The sequence below is a fragment of the Onychostoma macrolepis genome, chromosome 11, assembly GCF_012432095.1.
Source record: "Onychostoma macrolepis isolate SWU-2019 chromosome 11, ASM1243209v1, whole genome shotgun sequence".
Lineage (NCBI taxonomy): Eukaryota > Metazoa > Chordata > Actinopteri > Cypriniformes > Cyprinidae > Onychostoma > Onychostoma macrolepis.
This window is the reverse complement of record NC_081165.1, coordinates 23,533,577-23,554,732: the sequence shown is the minus strand read 5'-3', so window position 1 is coordinate 23,554,732 and position 21,156 is coordinate 23,533,577. Positions and strand designations below refer to the sequence as shown.

Sequence of the window (21,156 nt, the reverse complement as noted above, 5' to 3'; positions counted from 1 at the left end):
AAAAGCCACATCCATCGTGCACCATATATATATATATATATATATATATATATATATACAGGTGCTGGTCATATAATTAGAATATCATCAAAAAGTTGATCTATTTCACTAATTCCATTCAAAAAGTGAAACTTGTATATTATATTCATTCATTACACACAGACTGATATATTTCAAATGTTTATTTCTTTTAATTTTGATGATTAGAGCTTACAGCTCATGAAAGTCAAAAATCAGTATCTCAAAATATTAGAATATTTACATTTGAGTTTGAATAAATGACCATCCCTACAGTATAAATTCTGGGTATCTCTTGTTCTTTGAAACCACAATAATGGGGAAGACTGCTGACTTGGCAATGATCCAGAAGACGAACATTGACGCCGGTCATTACTGAAAGGTGCGGCTGTTTACAGAGTGCTGTATCAAAGCATATTAAATGCAAAGTTGACTGGAAGGAAGAATTTGGGTAGGAAAAGGTGCACAAGCAACAGGGATGACCGCAAGCTTGAGAATACTGTCAAACAAAGCTGATTCAAACACTTGGGAGAGCTTCACAAGGAGTGAACTGAAGCTGGAGTCAGTGCATCAAGAGTCACCACGCTCAGACGTCTTCAGGAAAAGGGCTACCAAGCCACTTCTGAACCAGAGACAACGTCAGAAGCATCTTACCTTGGCTGTGGAGAAAAAGAACTGGACTGTTGCTTAGTGGTCCAAAGTCCTCTTTTCAGATGAAAGTAAATTTTACATTTCATTTGGAAATCAAGGCCCCAGAGTCTGAAGGAAGAGTGGAGAGGCACAGAATCCATGTTGCTTGAAGTCCAGTGTGAAGTTTCCACAGTCAGTGATGATTTGGGCTGCCATGTCATCTGCTGGTGTTGGTCCACTGTGTTTTCTGATGTCCACAGTCAACGCAGCCATCTACCAGGAAATTTTGGAGCACTTCATGCTTCCTTCTGTTGACAAGCTTTATGGAGATGCTGATTTCATTTTCCAGCAGGACTTGGCACCTGCCCACACTGCCAAAGGTACCAAAAGCTGGTTCAATGACCATGGTGTTACTGTGCTTGATTGGCCAGCAAACTCGCCTGACCTGAACCCCATAGAGAATCTATGGTGTATTGTCAAGAGGAATATGAGAGACACCAGACCCAACAATGCAGAAAAGCTGAAGGCCACTATCAGAGCAACCTGGGCTCTCATAACACCTGAGCAGTGCCACAGAGTGATCGACTCCATGCCACGCCGCATTGCTGCAGTAATTCAGGCAAAAGGAGCCCCAACTAAGTATTGAGTGCTGTACATGCTCATACTTTTCATTTTCATACTTTTCAGTTGGCCAAGATTTCTAAAAATCCTTTCTTTGTATTGGTCTTAAGTAATATTCTAATATTTTGAGATACTGATTTTTGACTTTCATGAGCTGTAAGCTCTAATCATCAAAATTAAAAGAAATAAACATTTGAAATATATCAGTCTGTGTGTAATGAATGAATATAATATACAAGTTTCACTTTTTGAATGGAATTAGTGAAATAAATCAACTTTTTGATGATATTCTAATTATATGACCAGCACCTGTATATATATATATATGTATGACCTTTTTATCCGCTATTAACCCTCTCCATAAGGCCGTTGTGATCTAATGCTTGATCTGATATCATCGTAAAAACATGCATTTGATGAAGGATTATACATCCTCATGTCTTCATAATGCCTCTTTGTCTCAATGCAGTTTTGCGTTATTAGTGGAAAGAGTTGACCGAGGTCTCCTTAGATGCAGAGAGAAGACTTTGAGAATGCTATCAGGGCTGGAGAATGAAGATGTTAGTGTAAATTCAGATCGTAATTCTTACCGGAAGGCACAAAAGAGCCTTTCACAGCAGGAACTCTTACTATTCAGTCTGCTGTCTGATGAGATCCATTGCTATTCAGGAATGTAATGTGAATATACATGCACATGCACTTCTGCAGTTAATGGATGCTGTTTAGAGAATACGAACAGTTCTGGCTCTGGAATTTCTTGTAAGATATCCAATCTGTCAGGAAAAAATGACTCCACAAACCACAGGAATAAAATATATGGAAGCTTAATGCATTCACAACAACATTTGTCTTGCATTTATGTTGATTTGTTTTGAACAGTATTGTTTGAAAACTCTGTGCATGTGGGTTGTATATATCCTCATTCAAAGTGTCCCAAAGTTTCTTCTTCCGTCGTTCCTCTTCTGCTTTTAACAGTGGCCTTCTTTGTCATCGTTAAATGGTGCATGAGAGGACAGCAAGAGGGTGTCTCTGGCAAGGATGAAGTGCTGGAGATACTCTCCGGCTGTTGGAGATAGATAGGCAGCTGTTATCTTCAGGTTCTGGAAGATGTTGGACGGCTAGGTTTTGGACTTGGAAGCTTTCAGCCTGCATGATATTTTTTAATGTAATGTAATTTAATTTAATTTTTTAAATAAAAATAGTCAATATAAACATTTTATTATATATTATTTAAAATAAAAATAGTCAGTTGAAAAACTGGAAATTTCCAATTTGGTAGTAAAGGGTTAACAGTAATAAGGCATAATGAGAAATTTTCCAAAGGTCAGTGGTATAATAATTTCCTGAACATTATTTTGTTCCAACCGACTCCAGATACTGAGCTTTCCTATGTCAATTCATGTCTTTATTCATGTTTAAGTTTAGTCTTTATTGATGTTGTCATGTGGAGAGGAGAGGGTTTTTTTTAGGAAAGTGGTTGGAAATATATATATATATATTTAATTCGGAATAACATTCAATGATAAGTTGTGCACAAACAGACCAAATGCATGTATTAAAAAACAAACAAACAAAAAAGGTCAGTTTTGATTTCATGTTGATGTCATATTGACTTAAGCAACATTCATGTCTTTAAGCCTGTGGAAATGCTGGTTTGTTTGTGTTTGTGGAAGACAGGGGGGGAATCTGTGTTTAAGTATAAAATGAGGTCAGAGCGGATTTTTAAAATATTTAATGGAAAAACTGCAGTGGGATTTCATGTGCTGGGATAGTGAATCTCTTAAACTTCCTATGAAACAGCACTCACAATTATATTTAGTATTTTCAAAATCATTATTCTGATCATTTGTGATTTTGGTAAAGCTGTAAATTTAACCTATTAATTTAGAGTGTATATACAGTGGTGTGAAAAAGCATCGGCCCCCTTCATGATTTTTAATTTTTTTGCATATTTGTCACACTTAAAAGATTCAGATCATCACAAAAAATTTTACTATTACACAAAGATAATGCAAGTAAATACAAAATGCAGTTTTAAATGATGATTTCATTTAAGGGGAAAAAGCTGTCCAAACCTACCTGGCCCTACGTGAAAAATTAATTGCCCCCTCCTATTAAATCATGAAAGAACCGTGATTAACCACATTATTTTAGAAAGCTGAGTTAAATTTCACTATCCAAACCCAGACCTGATTACTGCCAGACCTGTTGAATCAAGAAATCACTTAAACAGAACCTGTCTGACAAAGTGAAGCATGTTTAAAGAGCAACACATCGTTCCGCGATCTTAAGAAATTCAAGAACAGATGAGAAACAAAATAGTTTACATGTATCAGTCTGGAGAGGGTTATAAAGCCATTTCTAAGGCTTTGGGACTCCAGAAAACCATGGTCAGAGCCATTATCCACAAATGGAGAAAACTTGGAACAGTGGTGAATAGGGTTATAACGATATACCGGTATGACGGTCTATCGCGGTTTGAACATGCACGGTTATCATACCGTAAACAATTGCATATCTACGGTTTAAAAAAAAAAAATTAATGAAAAAAATAAAAATCTCACCCGTGCATATGCAATTTATTTCGGCTTCTTCACTCTGCATTCACGTGGCTGCTTACACGCACTTGCAGTGGACTAAATGGCAGAGACAGAGATTATATCTAATAATATCTAATAAGTATGGGAATACTTCGGATATAAAAAAAAAAAAAACACGAACACGGGGTTGTCCATGAGGACGGATCCAATTGGCAAAATATGTGGACACAAAGTGGCTGCAAAAGCAGGCAATACATCCAACATGTTCGCTCATATTCGCGGACACCATCCCTCCGTGCAAATAAAGGTATGTCGCATTTATAACAAGTTAAAAGGCTGTATAATTTCCGTGATGCAGAGGGAATCATGAACATGAGATTTACAGTATAATGTTAACGAGGTTGTCACGTAAAACGTGCAATCTGATGGATGGATAAATCAAAAGATATGAGTGGCGCCGTTTTATCTACTACATACTGAAGTATGCATGCATGACACTAATGGTGTTTTCAGCATCTACATAAACATGAACATCAGCAGAGCTGTTCTGAGAGAAAACCTAAATAAACATTTCCCAGTTTTATTTGAGACAAACCATTGTCAAATACACTCTGAAACTCAAAGTTCCGCTACAACCCGTCAAAATAAAAGTTCAATTTAACTTGAAGTCATGACAGAAATGTATTATCATTGTGCAATGTACTTAAAACTTATAACAACAACATTAATAATAATATTCTTTATAATAATTAATTTAAACATTATTTTTAAGGAATATCATGTTTGTCCATGTTTTAAGTATACCTCTGTTGTGCAGCACTTTGCCAAAAATAAAAGTTGTTAAATTTTAATTTGATAACATTTTAAAACATTAATTAAAATGTTACAGTGTGATTATAGATATACATAAGGCTTGTAGCTTTATTTAAAAAAATAAAATAAATAATAATTCACAAGGGAGACTTACTTTCATTCAAATGGTTTCAAGTTTGTTGTAATAAAGGATTTGTTCACTCAAATAACTTGTTCTTATTCTTTTAAGAGTCATTGTTACTGATAAGAATTATTGTTTAATATATACCGTGATACCGTGAAACCGCGATATTTTCTGAGACGATTATCATACCGTGAAAATCTCATACCGTTACAACCCTAGTGGTGAACCTTCCCAGGAGTGGCCGGCCTACCAAAATTACTCCAAGAGCGCAATGACGACTCATCCAGGAGGTCATAAAAGAACCCAGAACAACATCTAAAGAACTGCAGGCCTCACTTGCCTCAATTAAGGTCAGTGTTCATGATTCAACAATAAGAAAGAGACTGGGCAAAAACGGCATCCATGGGAGAGTTCCAAGGCAAAAGCCATTTCTGACCAAAAAGAACACAAAGGCTCGTCTCGCATTTGCCAAAAAATATCTTGATTATCCCCAAGACTTTTGGGCAAATATTCTGTGGACTGATGCGACAAAAGTTGAACTTTTTGGAAGGTGTGTGTCCCGTTACATCTGGCGTAAAACCAACACAGCATTTCATAAAAAGAACATCATACCAACAGTCAAACATGGTGGTGGTAGTGTGATGGTCTGGGGCTGCTTTGCAGCTTCAGGACCTGGATGACTTGCCATAATTGATGGAACCATGAATTCTGCACTCTATCAGAAAATCCTGAAGGAGAATGTCCGGCCATCAGTTTGTGACCTCAAGCTCAAGGGCACTTGGGTTATGAAGCAGGACAATGATTCCAAACACAGCAGCAAGTCCACCTCTGAATGTCTCAAGAAAAACAAAATTAAGGTTTTGGAGTGGCCAAATCAAAATCTGGACTTAAATCCAATTGAAATGCTGTGGCATGACCTTAAACAGTCCATTCATGCTCGAAAACCCTCCAATGTAGCTGAATTAAAACAATTCTGCAAAGAAGAGTGGGCCAAAATTCCTCCACACTGATGTGAAAGACTCATTGCCAGTTATCACAAACGCTTGATTGCAGTTGTTGCTGCAAAGGGTGGCACAACCAGTTATTAGATTTAGGGGGCAAGCACTTTTCTATCGTTTATTTTGTGGTGTCGCAAAATACATTGTTTACGGTAATACTTTTTAATCATTTGGATGATTGCGATCTTTACACACCACCACGGGGCGTGAAGGGGAGACAGAACCAGGTGGGGAACGACCAGAACAAAACGAGGAGCTCGTTCCTAAACAAAGGACTACATCTGTAGCATGGGCACGCGTTTTTAAGCACTGCAGTTTTAAAACAACCGATTTTAAGCCGTTGAAACACAAACAACAGAGCTATGTGCATGCGCCGTCTCTGTTTCTGTGTGAGAGGACCGCACATTTTCTTTCTTTTTTTTTGCCGATTTATTGACTTTGAACGATTACATAAACACACTTATATGCGTCAGAATCCCCATCTTGGCAAATATCCTCATAAAGACAGCGATTTAGGTCTTAAGAGAGAGAAAAGAGCTGAAACAGAAAACGCATATGTAACAGTATATTGGATCCGTACTTCGGTCTTAAAGGGGAAGCTGTCAAATATTCGTTCTGTCTGCCATTCATATTAATCATAGAACATTGCTAGAAAATCTCTCACTGCTCTTGACTAAATCACTTTTGTAACTTTAATAAGAAGAAATAATTAAAAAAAAAATAATAATTATATATATATATATATATATATATATATATGTATAGAATCTATACATAATACACGTGTTAATTATATCTATCATAGATAGATAGATAGATAGATAGATATAATTAACACAGTGAAGACTAATTAATTTACACAATGTATGTAGCGTTTCTTATTTATTGTAGTTTTTTTGTCCTATTGCTTGCAGTTAGTTTCTTATACTTATTTCATCACTGACTGTTTATTTATTTTCAGTGAGCTTGAGTTTTGTTTTGTTTTTTGTCTATTTTTAGGCTTGTATTAGTTTGATATTGACATTGGTGACAAGGATTATGAAAATTCTATGGTATCAAAGATTTTAATATCATAAAAACCTTTTTAAAAGAAAAATAATTACTATATCGTGATATATATCGTTATCGTGATATAAAATTAGTCATATCGTGATATAAGATTTTGGTCATATCGCCCACCATATTATATATATATAAATTACAGAAAGTATTCATGCTCTCTGATCCGATTGCAATTGCAGTTAATCGATTTGCATATTATGTAAATCAACTGACAGCTTCTATATAAAAATAAAATAAATAAAGCTCTAAATTGCTCTGCTCTGTATGAAACCAGCATGTGAGAGTGACCCCTTTCCCTCCCCCACCTCTGCGCTGCATGTGTGTATGTAAATGTGTCCACATGTGCGAATCTGCTTCATCATTATTCAACCCAAGCAGCCGCCGTCATGTGACTCGGCGTGCCACTTAGGCTGAGAGGGACCGAATGACGGAAGGATATAAAATGGAATACAAAGATAGGAAATGTATAAAGAAGAAACAAAGTGTGAAAGATTAGGGATGATGAACGTGGGGGATCTCAGATATAATGTCACACCTCAGCTGCAGACAGGAAGCTGCTTATTAATATAAAAAGAATCAGGCCTGCGGGACCCACTGTTAGCTTTCATTAGTGAGGTCTGAACACACAAGGGGGTGTGAACATGTGTGTGTGTGTTTTCATATGTTTGCACAGGTGTTATCTCCGTCAAACAGTTTTTTCCCCTCCAAGTCTCTATGTTGTTATGTGTCGTACTAATGACGTGTGCAACAGACGTGTTAATAAGTTATCAGAATATCTGTGTGCACGTGTGTCCTTCATCTCTCCTCCAAGAACAAGATGGAGAGATTAGGCTCATGTTGATGACATCACAGGCAGACTGAATGGAGCTTCCCATGAGCCTGCTGGGCTAAGTTGCCATGGTTATCTATATAGATCACACTGGATTCCCATTTATGTTTTTTTTTGCACTCATGAGTGTGGCCACACACACACATCACAGCTCAAGAAAAATGAGTCACCGTGGCAGTGATGCTCTGAGATTGTTTCTTTTATTAGACAAGCATCACTATTACTAATGCTGTGCTTTTACGCATTGGGTGCAGCCCTGAGTCTGCATAGTAACTGCATTTAAAAATGCAACCACCCACAACATCCTAGCAACTTTCTTTCATTTGAGAAAAACTATCGTCATATCATATACAATGCTGTGAAAAAGTTTTGGCCCCCTTCCTGTTTTTTTTTTTTTGCATATTTGTCACACTTGAATGATTCAGATTATCAAACAAATTTCAATATTACACAGCAATAACCCGAATAAATACAAAATGCAGTTTTGAAATAACGATTTTATTTATTAAGTGAAAAAAGCCATCCAAACCTGCCTGACAATATGTAAAAAAGTAATTCCCCCCTAAATCTAATAACTGGTTGTGCCACCCTTTGCAGCAACAACTGCAATCAAGCGTTTGCGATAACTGGCAATGAGTCTTTCACATCGCTGTGGAGGAATTTTGGCCCACTCTTCTATGCAGAATTATTTTAATTCAGCCACATTGGAGGGTTTTCGAGCATGAAAGGACTGTTTAAGGTCATGCCACAGCATCTCAATCGGATTTAAGTCCAGACTTTGACTTGGCCACTCCAAAACCTTAATTTTGTTTTTCTTGAGCCATTCAGAGGTGGACTTGCTGGTGTGTTTGGGATCATTGTCCTGCTTCATAACCCAAGTGGCGCTTGAGCTTGAGGTCACAAACTGATGGCCGGACATTCTCATCCAGGTCCTGAAGCTGCAAAGCAGCCCCAGACCATCACACTACCACCATCATGTTTGACTGCTGGTATGATGTTCTTTTTATGAAATCCTGTGTTGTTTTTATGCCAGATGTAATGGGACACACACCTTTCAAAAAGTTCAACTTTTGTCTCATCAGTCCACAGAATATTTGCCCAAATGTCTTGGGGATAATCAAGATTTTTTTGTCAAATTTTGGTCAGCAATGGCTTTTGCCTCGGAACTCTCCCACGGATGCCATTTTTGCCCAGTCTCTTTCTTATTGTTGAATCATGAACACTGACCTTAATTGAGGCAAGTGAGGCCTGCAGTTCTTTAGATGTTGTTCTGGGTTCTTTTATGACCTCCTGGAAGAGTCGTTGTTGCGCTCTTGGAGTAATTTTGGTAGGCCGGCCAATCCTGGCAAGGTTCACCACGGTTCCAAGTTTTCTTGTGGATAATGGCTCTGACCATGGTTCGCTGGAGTCCCAAAGCCTTAGAAATGGCTTTATAACCCTCTCCAGACTGATACGTCAACTATTTTGTTTCTCATCTGTTCTTGAATTTCTTTAGATCACGGCATGATGTGTTGCTCTTTAAGCAAGCTTCACTTTGTCAGACAGGTTCTGTTTAAGTGATTTCTTGATTCAACAGGTCTGGCAGTAATCAGGCCTGGGTTTGGCTAGTGAAATTTAACTCAGCTTTCTAAAATAATGTGGTTAATCACAGTTCTTTCATGATTTAACAAGAGGGGGCAATTCATTTTTCACGTAGGGCCAGGTAGGTTTGGACAGCTTTTTTCCCTTAATAAATGAAATCAACATTTAAAAACTGCATTTTGTATTTACTTGCATTATCTTTGTGTAATATTAAATTTGTGTGTGATGATCTGAATCTTTTAAGTCTGACAAATATGAAAAAAAATTTAAAAACAGGAAGGGGGCCAAAACTTTTCCCGGCACTGTACAAACAAACTTGACAGCCACCTGTCAAAATAAAAGTTTGGTTTAGCTTGAAGAAACTGTAACAGAAATATATTAATGTAATAGTACTACTACTACTGCTAATAAAATTATAATTACAACATTATTTTTTAAGGAACATTTACCAGAAAAATTACTTAACATAATTTATTTAGCAAAACGAATGTAAATACATGAAACAGTAGCTTATTTCTGGGAAAATAAATAAATAAAATAATAATATATATTTTTTATAAAATCAATTAATCAAAGATGTTTTTGATTAGGGATATCTGATCAGGTTTTCTGTTCCCTGATCCGATCTGAGCCATTGAATATTGAGTATCTGTCGATACTGATTCCTGGTCCGATACTTGTGTAGTCCTAGTGTTTGATGCACAATTCAAGTACATTAAAGTTATTTAAATCAATCCAGTGTATACAGAGTTGTGCAGAGAGTAGAAGTAATGTGTGTGTGTGTGTAAACATATACAAGATACACTTTCTCTACAGTGGGGGAAAAAATTATTTGTAATTCCCTTCAAGCATACGCTGGCACAAGTGGTTTATTTGATGGCTTTTTTCCCCTAAATCCACCGTGAAAACTCGTTGGCTGCATGCTATATGAAAGAAATTGACTTGAATACTCCTTAATCTCACATTCAAATCCTTTACAAGAGACATCCATTAACACGCACATGTGTAACGTTCATGTTTGCAGCTGGCTTGCTAGTCAGCCATTACATACAACCAGCGATATTTCAAAATAAAAGTCCCAAACCAAATAACAAAAAATAAATTCACAAATAATAAATGTAACTTATTTTCTTCATAACGAAAATAATCTTAGAAAAAAGTAAACAACTTATATACATAACATATACAATAAAATAGCAGACAGTTACATTATTTGATCCCCTGCTGATTTTGTACATTTGCCCACTGACAAAGAAATTATCAGTCTATAATGTTAATGGTAGGTTTAATAAAACAGTGAGAGACAGAATAAGAACAAAAACATCCAGAAAAACGCATTTTACTATTAAAATTATGGACTGATCGTTTCTTTGTCAGTGGGCAAACATACAAAATCAGCAGAGGATCAAATAATCCAAATAATCTTATTCTGAGAGACAGAATAAGAACAAAAACATCCAGAAAAACGCATTTTACTATTCAAATTATGGACTGATCATTTCTTAGTCAGTGGGCAAGACTGTGTAATCAGTTACTACCAGTGCTTAGTTTGTAAATGAATAATTGCCGGATCCAAAACAGCAATTAAAAAGTGCTTGTGACCGACACTGAAAATACAACTTAATGGGATAGTTCACTCAAAAATGAAAATTTGATGTTTATCTGCTTACCCCCAGGGCATCCAAGATGTAGGTGATTTTGTTTCTTCAGCAGAACACAAACAAAGATTTTTAACTCAAACCGTTGCAGTCTGTCAGTCATATAATGGCAGTCAATGGGACCCACGGCTTTGAGAGTAAAAAAAAAACATACACAGACAAAACCAAATTAAACCCTGTGGCTCGTGACGATACATTGAGGTCTTAAGACACACGAAACGATCGGTCTGTGCAAGAAACTGAACATCATTTTTTACCTCTGATCCACCGCAATGTCCAACTGTCCTGAGCGCGTTCACAACAGCCGGTGCATGACGGTGTAAACAATGAGTGATGAGTGATGTATATGCACGGCAGTTCGCTTGCACGCACGAGCAACGTGCTCTTGCATAGTAAGCGTCACGCGCCGGCTGTTGTGAACGCGCTCAGGCAGTGTTGGGTAAGTTACTTTCTAAAAGTAATTAATTACTATTACTAATTACATCATCAATATTGTATTTAAATTACGTTACTAATTACTCTGTCTGAAAAGTAACATAGTTACTCAATAAGTAACTTAATTATTCAAATAGCTAATTAGGCTACATCTTAAAATCCCTATAAACCTTAATAGAAATCAAATTATTCTTTCAATTTGAGTCAAACATAGAATAGTTTAGCCTTTTAGCTTTAAAACAACTGTAATACTTAAACATTTTTTATAAAAAATGTAACCTTCTTTGGTTAACAAATAGAAATACTCTAAATAACAAAATATCTGAATAACAAAAAAGCTTAAGAAAAGTTAAACAATACATTTCAGTTTGGCAAAATGTTCAGGAAAAGCCCAACTAGTAAAATCCGTTCAGGTTTATGTAAAAACAACACGTTAACTAATGTAGGTAAGGTAAGAATAAATTACATAAATGATCTTCTCTGCTGAATAAAGCCAGTGTCAGATCGCGCTAGATGAGGGTGTTTGTGCAACTGTGCAACTGATTATATGCGAGCTTCTAAAACATATGAATGAGTTCTCCATCCAAACTAGACTGTGGCTGATCTGGATTCTGAGCCACAGGCTGGTGAGTCTTTGTCTGTTTTACATGGGACTAAAACAATGTCATTTATGTTCTGAGGACAACTAGCGGCAGGCCACGTTAGTTGTCATGGAAACTGTCTGCTAAGGTTAGGCTCAGGCTGCTTATTTTGGGATGTCATGTATTGGTGGTGTGAGAGGGGAAAGGATCTGTTATTGCAGCAGTATGGCATTTAATAGGAGTAAAACATGAACATGGGCTTTGCAAGTAGGCATGGGGTGTGCGATAATGACAAAAAATGATAGCTCAGTATTTTCTGGAATTTTGTCGATAATTATTAGACGATATTTTGCCGAGCGTGTTATTGTGCTGATACTTTGGCAGGTTTAGGACTCCCATGGACAGTTGACTCCCAAAGCTTTTGATATTCTTCATATTCTGTGCTGCGGTTTGTTTGAAGCAGTAACAGAAATGAACTTTTGCATTAAGTTTTAATTGAGTTTTACCTTTTATGGGCATTTTTACCTTTATAAGGCCAAGTTTTTCTAACCTAGTTAAATGTATGCAGCATCTTTTGTGTCAAATTCTTACATTTAATTAGAATCTGAATCTGCATTTCAAGTGCCATTTGACTGTTTCATGCAGGACATGAATACATTTAACCTGCAGTTAAAAATGCTTAATTAATGTTGTGATGTTTTGTAAAAAACACTGAAGACTAATATTGAAATAATTTGGGGAGAAAATGGGAAAATAGACTTTAAATATAAACCTAAAATCACCAGTAGGTGGCAGCAAATCACTGCATGAGTGAGTCATTGAGTCATTCATTCAACCGATTCGTTCAAATGGTTAATTGATTCAGTAATGAAACACCATTGTGTGTTGCTCAGAAATACAAAACAGTTCTGCTGTGGCTTTGTTTGGAACTATTTTCATTGTCGAAACACAGTAAAAACAAGAACTGTTGCATCTAAAATGTTAGTCATTTAATATTAACTTCTTGTTTATTGAGTTGTTCATTAAATCATATTTGTAATTGTGCTGATATTTGGAGAAAAATGTCACTCTTCATGTGATATTAACTATATCAGATGATGTACATTTAAAAGACGTATAAAAGTCATACAGGGTAAATTTTGGGGGAATTCTAAATGTATTTTAATAAACTAAATCATGCAGCAAAAGAATGAACTCTAAATGTATTCGCACAGTAGTCTAACCTACATCTCATAGTGTATGCGTGCACTCTCTTCATTTATACTACACGTTCACACTATACACTGTAAAACACACTTATTTAAAGGTTGCAAAGTAATATTTAAACCAAATGTAGTACCTACTATACAGTAGCCTATTTGATTTCAGATGCAGTGATTGTCTGAAATAATAGATTAAACCAGCATTTGTTAAAGTTCCTGATTTGAAAATATTCAAGTAGTGCTGCATTGACTACTAACAACCAGTAAAAACAATAAGATCAGTAAGAAATGAATAGCTCTGTCATGACAACTCTTTGAGAATTTAGCATGGTAATGTACATGACGATGTTATTGTGTTTGGTCTTGGCAGAATAGATCTGCTACGCTGCAGCAGAGGAAGTACCAAGACTTGCTACTGTCAATACATCCACAGACATGTTGCTGTGAGCATGTAAGAAATACTGCTGCTGCACATATGTGACCTTGGACCACAAAACCAGTCTTAAGTAGCATGGGCAATTTTCCACATTGCCTTTTCCGTCGAAAGTTTTGGAAAAGACGGTTTCTCTCCAATTGTCTGCATTTTTATCAGACCACCATATTCATGACCGTTTTCAATCAGGATTTAGGGCCCGCCATAGCACCGAAACGGCTCTTCTTAAAGTGTCAAATGACCTCTTGCTCACTTTGGATTCTGGCAACTCTGCTATTTTAATTTTGCTCGAATTAACTGCCGCCTTTGATACAATCCACCATAGAATTTAGTTAGATCGTTTACAGCAGGAGGTTGGGATTAGTGGTAGTGCTTTACAGTGGTTTTTTTCCTATCTGTCTAATAGGTCTGTATCGGTTACAGTGGGTAATCATTCTTCTTCTGCAGTTCCTCTATCTTGTGGGCTCCCACAAGGATCCATATTAAAGGGGTGGTTTACTGCTTTTTTTCTTTGCTTGATTGTGTTTATGGGGTGCAATATAACACGTCTTCGTGTTTCGTTTGTTAAAAAACGCCTTATTTTTTATATATTTCACCTTTATTGTAAGCAGCTTTCTCCCCTGTCATTTGAACGACCGGTTGACTTCCTGATTCTCTGAAACCACTCCCTCAGAAACACGCGACGGGCTCAGATTGGTCAGTTGGGCCGGTGTGTTGTGATTGGCTAAACTGCGTACTGCACATTGTCCGGAAACATCACGCCCATTCCCTTCACGGGCGACCGCTGCATGTGCTGCGGTCAAATGTAAATAATGGTGTCAATATTGCCGTATCAGTTTGAGCCAGAATCAGACCCAGAAAGCGGTAATGAAGAGAGTCAAGCAGAACTTCCACAAGCACGGCTCTTACAAACGTTTCTGAATGAAGTTTGCTGTTGTGATTACATATAAATTTTTGAAGTTCGTACACGTTTGTCTTATACACGCAAAATAGCATCAAACTAACTGGCTACTATAACCAAACAGCGTTGGCTTGTGTTTACAGTCTTGATCAAATCGAAAAATTACGTCATAAAGTATACATGGAAAATACATTTACAAAATTAGTACATAATTACAAATTCGGGTTCAAAATGTTTGTACGCGTTTGTCAAAGACACACGAAACATCATTTAACTAACTGGCTACTAAAGCCAGCGTTGGCATTTGTTTACGTCCTTGATAAAACTAAAACATTACGTCTGAAATTATACATGCAAATACATTTAATATGATGAAATCTTACTTACAGGTTGTGGCCCAACAACTGCTGCCTCTGGTTTTAAAGTTGTAACTGCTCCATGTTTTAGTAATAGTTTCTGTGTGAATCCGGCATTGAACTCTGAACTCTCTTGATTCTGGAAGCTGTCTTCAGTAAAATGCGCAGCACAGAGAGCTGAATTACGATTGTAATTGTCAGGAACATAATCAAACATTAATTTTAACCATTGTTGACGAACTACAGCGTCCGTAGGAAGCCCGAACACAGAAGACCTGACAGCTGGGTGAAAATAACACAGTTTCGACGGCATGGCTACAACTCTCCACTATAACTCTTCCTCTTCGACAAAGCCGCAGAACATGGCCTTGCCCCCTCTTTGGCATGTTCCGGAGGGAGGGGTTTGATGGGTTTTTTACGTATGCAACCCGGGAAGTATCTCGTTGTAGTCCCATAGGAGTCGTTTTTGTAGGCATTAAACTTCCTGATTTTTAAAGACGATATCTCCGCCACGTTGAACTTTCAGCGCCTCAACTTTGCAGATACTGTTCATGCACCAACAGCAACATTACACACTATTTAAAATGAAAAAAGTGAAATCGCAGTAAACCACCCCTTTAAGTCCAATTCTGTTTTCTCTATATATGCTACCGTTGGGGAGTATTTTTAGGAAACATGGGATTGCATACCACTGTTACGCTGACAATACTCAGTTGTTTGTCCCATTACACTCAGTTGATAAGTCTTGTGCTACAATCGTCAAGTGTCTCGAGGATGTAAAATCCTGGATGGCTAAGAATTTTCTCCATTTAAATGAGAGTAAAACAGATGTGGTTGTTTTCGGTCCTCTTAGCTCTTCGCCACTTATTTCTAGTTATTTGGGGCCTCTTTCTAGGAATATTCATCCATTCGCAAAAAACCTGTTTGTATTTTTTGACTCAGAGCTGAATTTTATCAAACAAGTTAATACTGTGGTGAAAACTAGTTTTTACTATTTAAGGTTAATATCTAAGATTAAACCAATGCTCTCATTTAGAAATCTGGAGACAATCATCCATGCTTTTATATCATCAAGATTGGATTATTGTAATGTTGTGTATTTAGGAATTTCTCAGTCTTTGATAAATCGATTACAGCTTGTCCAAAATGCTGCTGCCAGACTATTGACTAGTAGGAGAAAGAGGGATAGAATAACTCCAATTTTAGCATCTTTGCATTGGTTACCTGTTAGATACCGGATTGATTTTAAGGCCTTAGTAATAATTTTCAAAATTTTAAACGGTCTCGCACCTTTGTATTTGTCAGATCTGGTTAATTTGCATAAACCTGTGAAAAACTTGCGATCTGCTGACAAATAATTGCTCCAGGTACAATTTAAGCGAAAGTCCCAACTTAAGCGAAAAGGGGATCGGGCCTTTTCGATTGCCGGTCCTCGGCTATGGAATAATCTCCCTCTAGACATTCGGAATGCCCCCACAGTGTCCGCTTTTAAAACGGGTTTGAAGAAGCATTTTTATGTTATGGTGTTTGAATCTGACTTAGGAGAGACGTAATGTATGTTTTCTTTTAAGATGTTGTGTTTGTCATTGTTACGTGTTTGGTTTTGCTGGAATGCATTGTACAGCACTTTGGGCTGCTCAGAAGGCAGTAGAAATGTGCTATATAAGAAAATAAACTAAACTAAACTAAACTAAGTATATTTCTAGCAATAACCAACAATGCATTGTATAGGTCAAAATTATAGATTTTTCTTAAATGCCAAAAATCATTAGAATATTAAGTAAAGATCATGTTCCATGAAGATATTTTGTAAATTTCCTATCTTATATATATATATATATATATATATATATATATATATATATATAAAATTTAATTAGTAATATGCATTGCTAAGAACTTCATTTGGACAACTTTAAAGGCGATTTTCTCAATATTTAGATTTTTTTTTTTGCATCCTCAGATTCAGATTTTCAAATAGATGTAACTCGGTCCTGTCCTAACAAACCATACACATCAATTGAAAGGTTATTTATTCAGCTGTCATATGTATAAATCGATGTATAAATGTATAAATCTCAATTTCAAAAAATTGACCCTTATGACTGTTTTAGAGTTTCATGACAGAACTTTGGATTTTTATTCAGCAAGGATGCATTAAATTGATCAAAAGTGACGGTAAAAACATTTATAATTTTACAAAAATAAATAAATCATGTGACACTAAGGACTGGAGTAATGGCTGCTGAAAATTCAGCTTTGGCATCACAGGAATAAACTACATTCTAAAATATATTAATACTATTATTACCAACCCCAAACTTTTGAACAATACTGTCTGTGTTTATATGTGTATGTGTGAAGTTCTGCTTGCCATATGCTTTGCCGTATTTCATAGAATGGATTGTAGGATGAGTTATCTGTTAGTTATCATCTATAAGAGAACATGAATTGGTATGTGTGACTATTTAATAAATGTGTTCTGTTTTGTAGAGAAATGATGAGGAAGCCGTGCTGGACAGGGGCGGGACTCGGTCCATGCTCAACACCAATTTCGAGAAAGAGGAGCTGGAAGGTAATTGAAGCTTATTAAACACACACTCTAAACCTGGAAGTCAAACGCACTGCCTGATGCATTAATATTTAAAAATAAATTAAATTATGTTTTAAAAACATTATATAAAAACACAATATATTTATAATATTCCATTTTTAGCTTTTTATTTATTTTTGTTGTGTGCATCATGTAACTCAAATCTTAAAGCAGTAGAACCTTTCTAAACCTTAGCTAAAATTGCAGCAAATACATAGAAATTAATAAGTGAAATTCTTAGAACCATACACCTTCTTTTTTTAGGCCTAAATTTGTTATTTTTAGATTAGATTATTAAAGCTAACACTATCTAGGCAATAGCAATGAATTGCTTTCTCTTTCTCGTGCTTACAGTTTTTGTTTACTATCCCAATATTAGTTATTGAAGCAGCATAAAGTTGATTCTAAACATCATTAGCTCCAAAAGAGCATATGTTGCACACCAAATTTGCTTTCAACAGACATTTGGCATGCTTTAAACACAGGCTCTCAAACGTTTTGTAGAATGGTGCCCTAATTTTCAGACAACAGAGAAGCAGAGAGGAAATAAATCCGCTGTTTGACATTAGCTGTTCTTAGTCCTGAGGAAATATTCCATTTAGAGAAACATTTCATTCCAGTTACTTCACACACACACACACACTTGGAGCCAGTCTGTGTCTGTGCCTAAAGAACCTCTCTGTTTCATCCTCATCCTTACTTAACCCTTTATAAAGACCCCCAAGTTGAATTTTAACAATATGATAGTTGAATTTTATCTACGTCTTTGTATCTGCTCTGAATTGTGGTGTTTAGAGGATATTTCACTGATGTAAAAGAAAGTGATTCATCTTTGTATGAACTACAACATGGCCACACAAACCCACACCTCAAGGCTGCTGGGGGAAGATACTAGTGAAGGTAATGAGATAAAAGCACACGTGTGTGTGTGTGTTTGTTTCAGCCCTGGAGGTCTTTATCACTTATTTAGATGCTAAATTGCACGACTGAGTGAGCCAGTGAAACTAAAGCTCATTAGAGTGTGTATCTCTAAGGAGTGAGACAGTGGTGGTATTAAAAACTGATGAAGTGATTCAGAAGACACTGTCAGCATGGACCATATTTGCTTTTGATCGCCATCTGTCTGCTTCACACACTTAAGTCGTGATGTAAAGGTCTGTTTAGTGGCTTCTCTGCGTCAGTGCCAAGGGCTGGAAGCACACAGACACACACTGTTAGAGTGGATCTCAGTTCAGAGAGCTGGAGGGAGAGAGGGAGAGAGGGATTTAATGCTATAGTTTAATCTGAGACTGTAAACAAGAACAGAAGCACAAAGTACAGAACCGCCGAATCTGATTATATGACTGCAGAGATTGGATCTTGCACAACAGCCTTCTACATCTGTTAGACGCTTTAAGATGAAATAATTAAGGAAGTGTTTCTCATTAAAGGAACAGTTTACCCCAAAAAACATTTTCATCCATTAAACATCAGTACGCTGAACAGGAAAGCTCCTCACTCGTCCGATTTCACAGCCTCGTTGTGTTAATAATTGCACTCTTACAAACCATTCTAACTCAAACTTTCCAACTTATTCAGAAAAGATGTTATTTTAGTTCATTTGTGAAGATCTTAATGAACAAAATGTGTAAGCTCTTTTTCTGCAATAATCCAGAAGCCAATGGATAAATCCTATTGATGCTAACTTCTGGGTTGGCCTACAAAAAATATGTTATCATTGTAGTGCTCTATAGCTTCTGTTTCTCCCTGGCAGGCCACCGTACCCTCTACATTGGGGTGCATGTACCACTGGGTCGGAGGTCACACAGACGGCATCGTCACCATGGACATCGCCACAGGAAGAGGTCACGGGAGAGAGACTCTGGAACCGAGGATGGCAGAGAATCACCTTCATATAGTAAGACTGTCATTCTACAAGGATAAATGAAAATTTGATTGAGTCAAAAAGGACAGAGATAAATAATAAAACGTGTCTCTGTTTTTCTGTAGCAGACACACCGTCTCAGCGTGTACAGTTCCTGCTGGGAATGGAGGATGACGAGGAACACATTCCTCACGCTCTCTTCACCGAGCTGGACGAAATCTGCCTGAAAGAGGGAGAGGATGCGGAATGGAAAGAGACGGCAAGGTACAAACACACACACACACACACACACACACACACAGAGGATACACAAAGAAGCAGTGACATTTTGGGGGGAAAATTAATAATACAACTAAACAATTATTTTATATACTGTAAGTATTTTTTAAATTACATTGTTATCAATATAGTCAATAAATATACCAATATTATAGAAATATAATAAAATTATAAAATATACAAAAATAATTAATAACAAATCTTAATTACTTTTTAAATGTGACTTATTAAAATATAATTATATATTTTTCATAGACATAGATAGATAGATATTATCATAAAAATACTGTTATCAGTATTATATACATTTTAAAATATTATTTATTATATACTGTATATATACACACGCTATAAAATATAAATGTATTATATCAAATATGATACAATTATAATGTTAAATATTATTCAAATTATTATTGCAGTTATTAAAAAAATTAAATTATATTGTTATCAATATTATAGTATGGTATTATAGTATAACATGAATTTTGACGCAAAGAAAGTAGGATAGCTTGTCATCATCATATATCCATTAGGCGTATATCCATTACAGCTAATGCAATACAAGTTTGTGGTACTGCAGCTAAATGAGAGAACTAATGTAACAGTCATTCTCATTCACGCTTTCTTTTTTCCCACTCCTCCTCTTATCTTCCCTCTCCTGTCCCTTGTTTGCCTTTAGATGGCTGAAGTTTGAGGAGGATGTGGAGGATGGAGGGGAGAGGTGGAGTAAGCCATACGTGGCTACTCTTTCCCTTCACAGTCTGTTTGAGCTGCGGAGCTGCATCCTCAACGGCATCGTCATGCTGGACATGAGGGCCAACTCACTGGAGGAGATCGCAGGTACACTGAGTCTGAAAACATTGTCCAGACTAGATCTTCTGAAGGCCTTCCTTAAAGATCCAAAGCAATCAGCATTTTATTTACTAGAATTAGCTGTTTGCTCATTTCAGAAATATAGCACCATTTAGCATGTGTCACAATTAAATAGCTTGCAGTATTAGATTTGTGCATCACAAATAATAGTATGTTGAAAATAATGTGCCACAGGTGCTATTGATTTACTTTTTAGGGTGGATTTTCACAATCTGTGCATGTTTTTCAACTAATATGCTAATGCATGCCAACAACCCTTAACACAACAAAAGAGGAGTTTGTGATGGTTCTCTTTCAACCTTTTTTTAGTTAAAGTAGCGATCAATGGCACACCAGTAAGATTTTAAATGTTTTCTAAAGAAGTTTCTTATGCTCATGAAGGCTGAATTTATTTGATCAAAAACACATTGGGCCTCATTCATGAAACACGAGCAGAACTAATTTTGTGTAAATCGTTCGTAAAGCCGTTCTGACGTAAAATTTCAAATTCATGAAAATGTTCGTATTTTCTAAATGTTCGTTGGTACGAAAGAAATGTACACCTGCTCCCTACCAGGTGTGAACGGTGCGTAAAACGTTCTGTGTTCTTTTTGGCAAACTGATGACACTGAATTTTGATGCACTGCCATAATAATTACAGGTTAATTTGCCCTTGCCCTCTTAGGAATTGTTTTTTGTTTTGTTTTGTTTTGTTTTGCAGCTGAGTAGATAACAAATATATATATATCATTTATAATTTGCTTTATTAATTGTTTTTAATTT

At 36.4% G+C, this 21,156-nt stretch overlaps 1 protein-coding gene across 8 annotated transcripts in view; it reads left to right on the top strand.

The window, feature by feature from the left end:
• slc4a10a (solute carrier family 4 member 10a) overlaps window positions 1-21,156 on the top strand; it is a 52,495-nt gene that overhangs the window by 14,334 nt on the left and 17,005 nt on the right. For all 8 annotated transcript variants that reach the window (XR_009273314.1, XR_009273313.1, XM_058790767.1 and 5 more), the window contains 4 exons: window positions 17,276-17,357; window positions 19,129-19,272; window positions 19,365-19,503; window positions 20,201-20,361. Coding sequence is in view for 6 of the 8 variants with exons in the window: in XM_058790767.1 (XP_058646750.1) it covers window positions 17,276-17,357; window positions 19,129-19,272; window positions 19,365-19,503; window positions 20,201-20,361 (526 nt within the window). In the remaining 2 variants the exon portion in view is untranslated. The remainder of the gene's footprint in view (window positions 1-17,275; window positions 17,358-19,128; window positions 19,273-19,364; window positions 19,504-20,200; window positions 20,362-21,156) is intronic.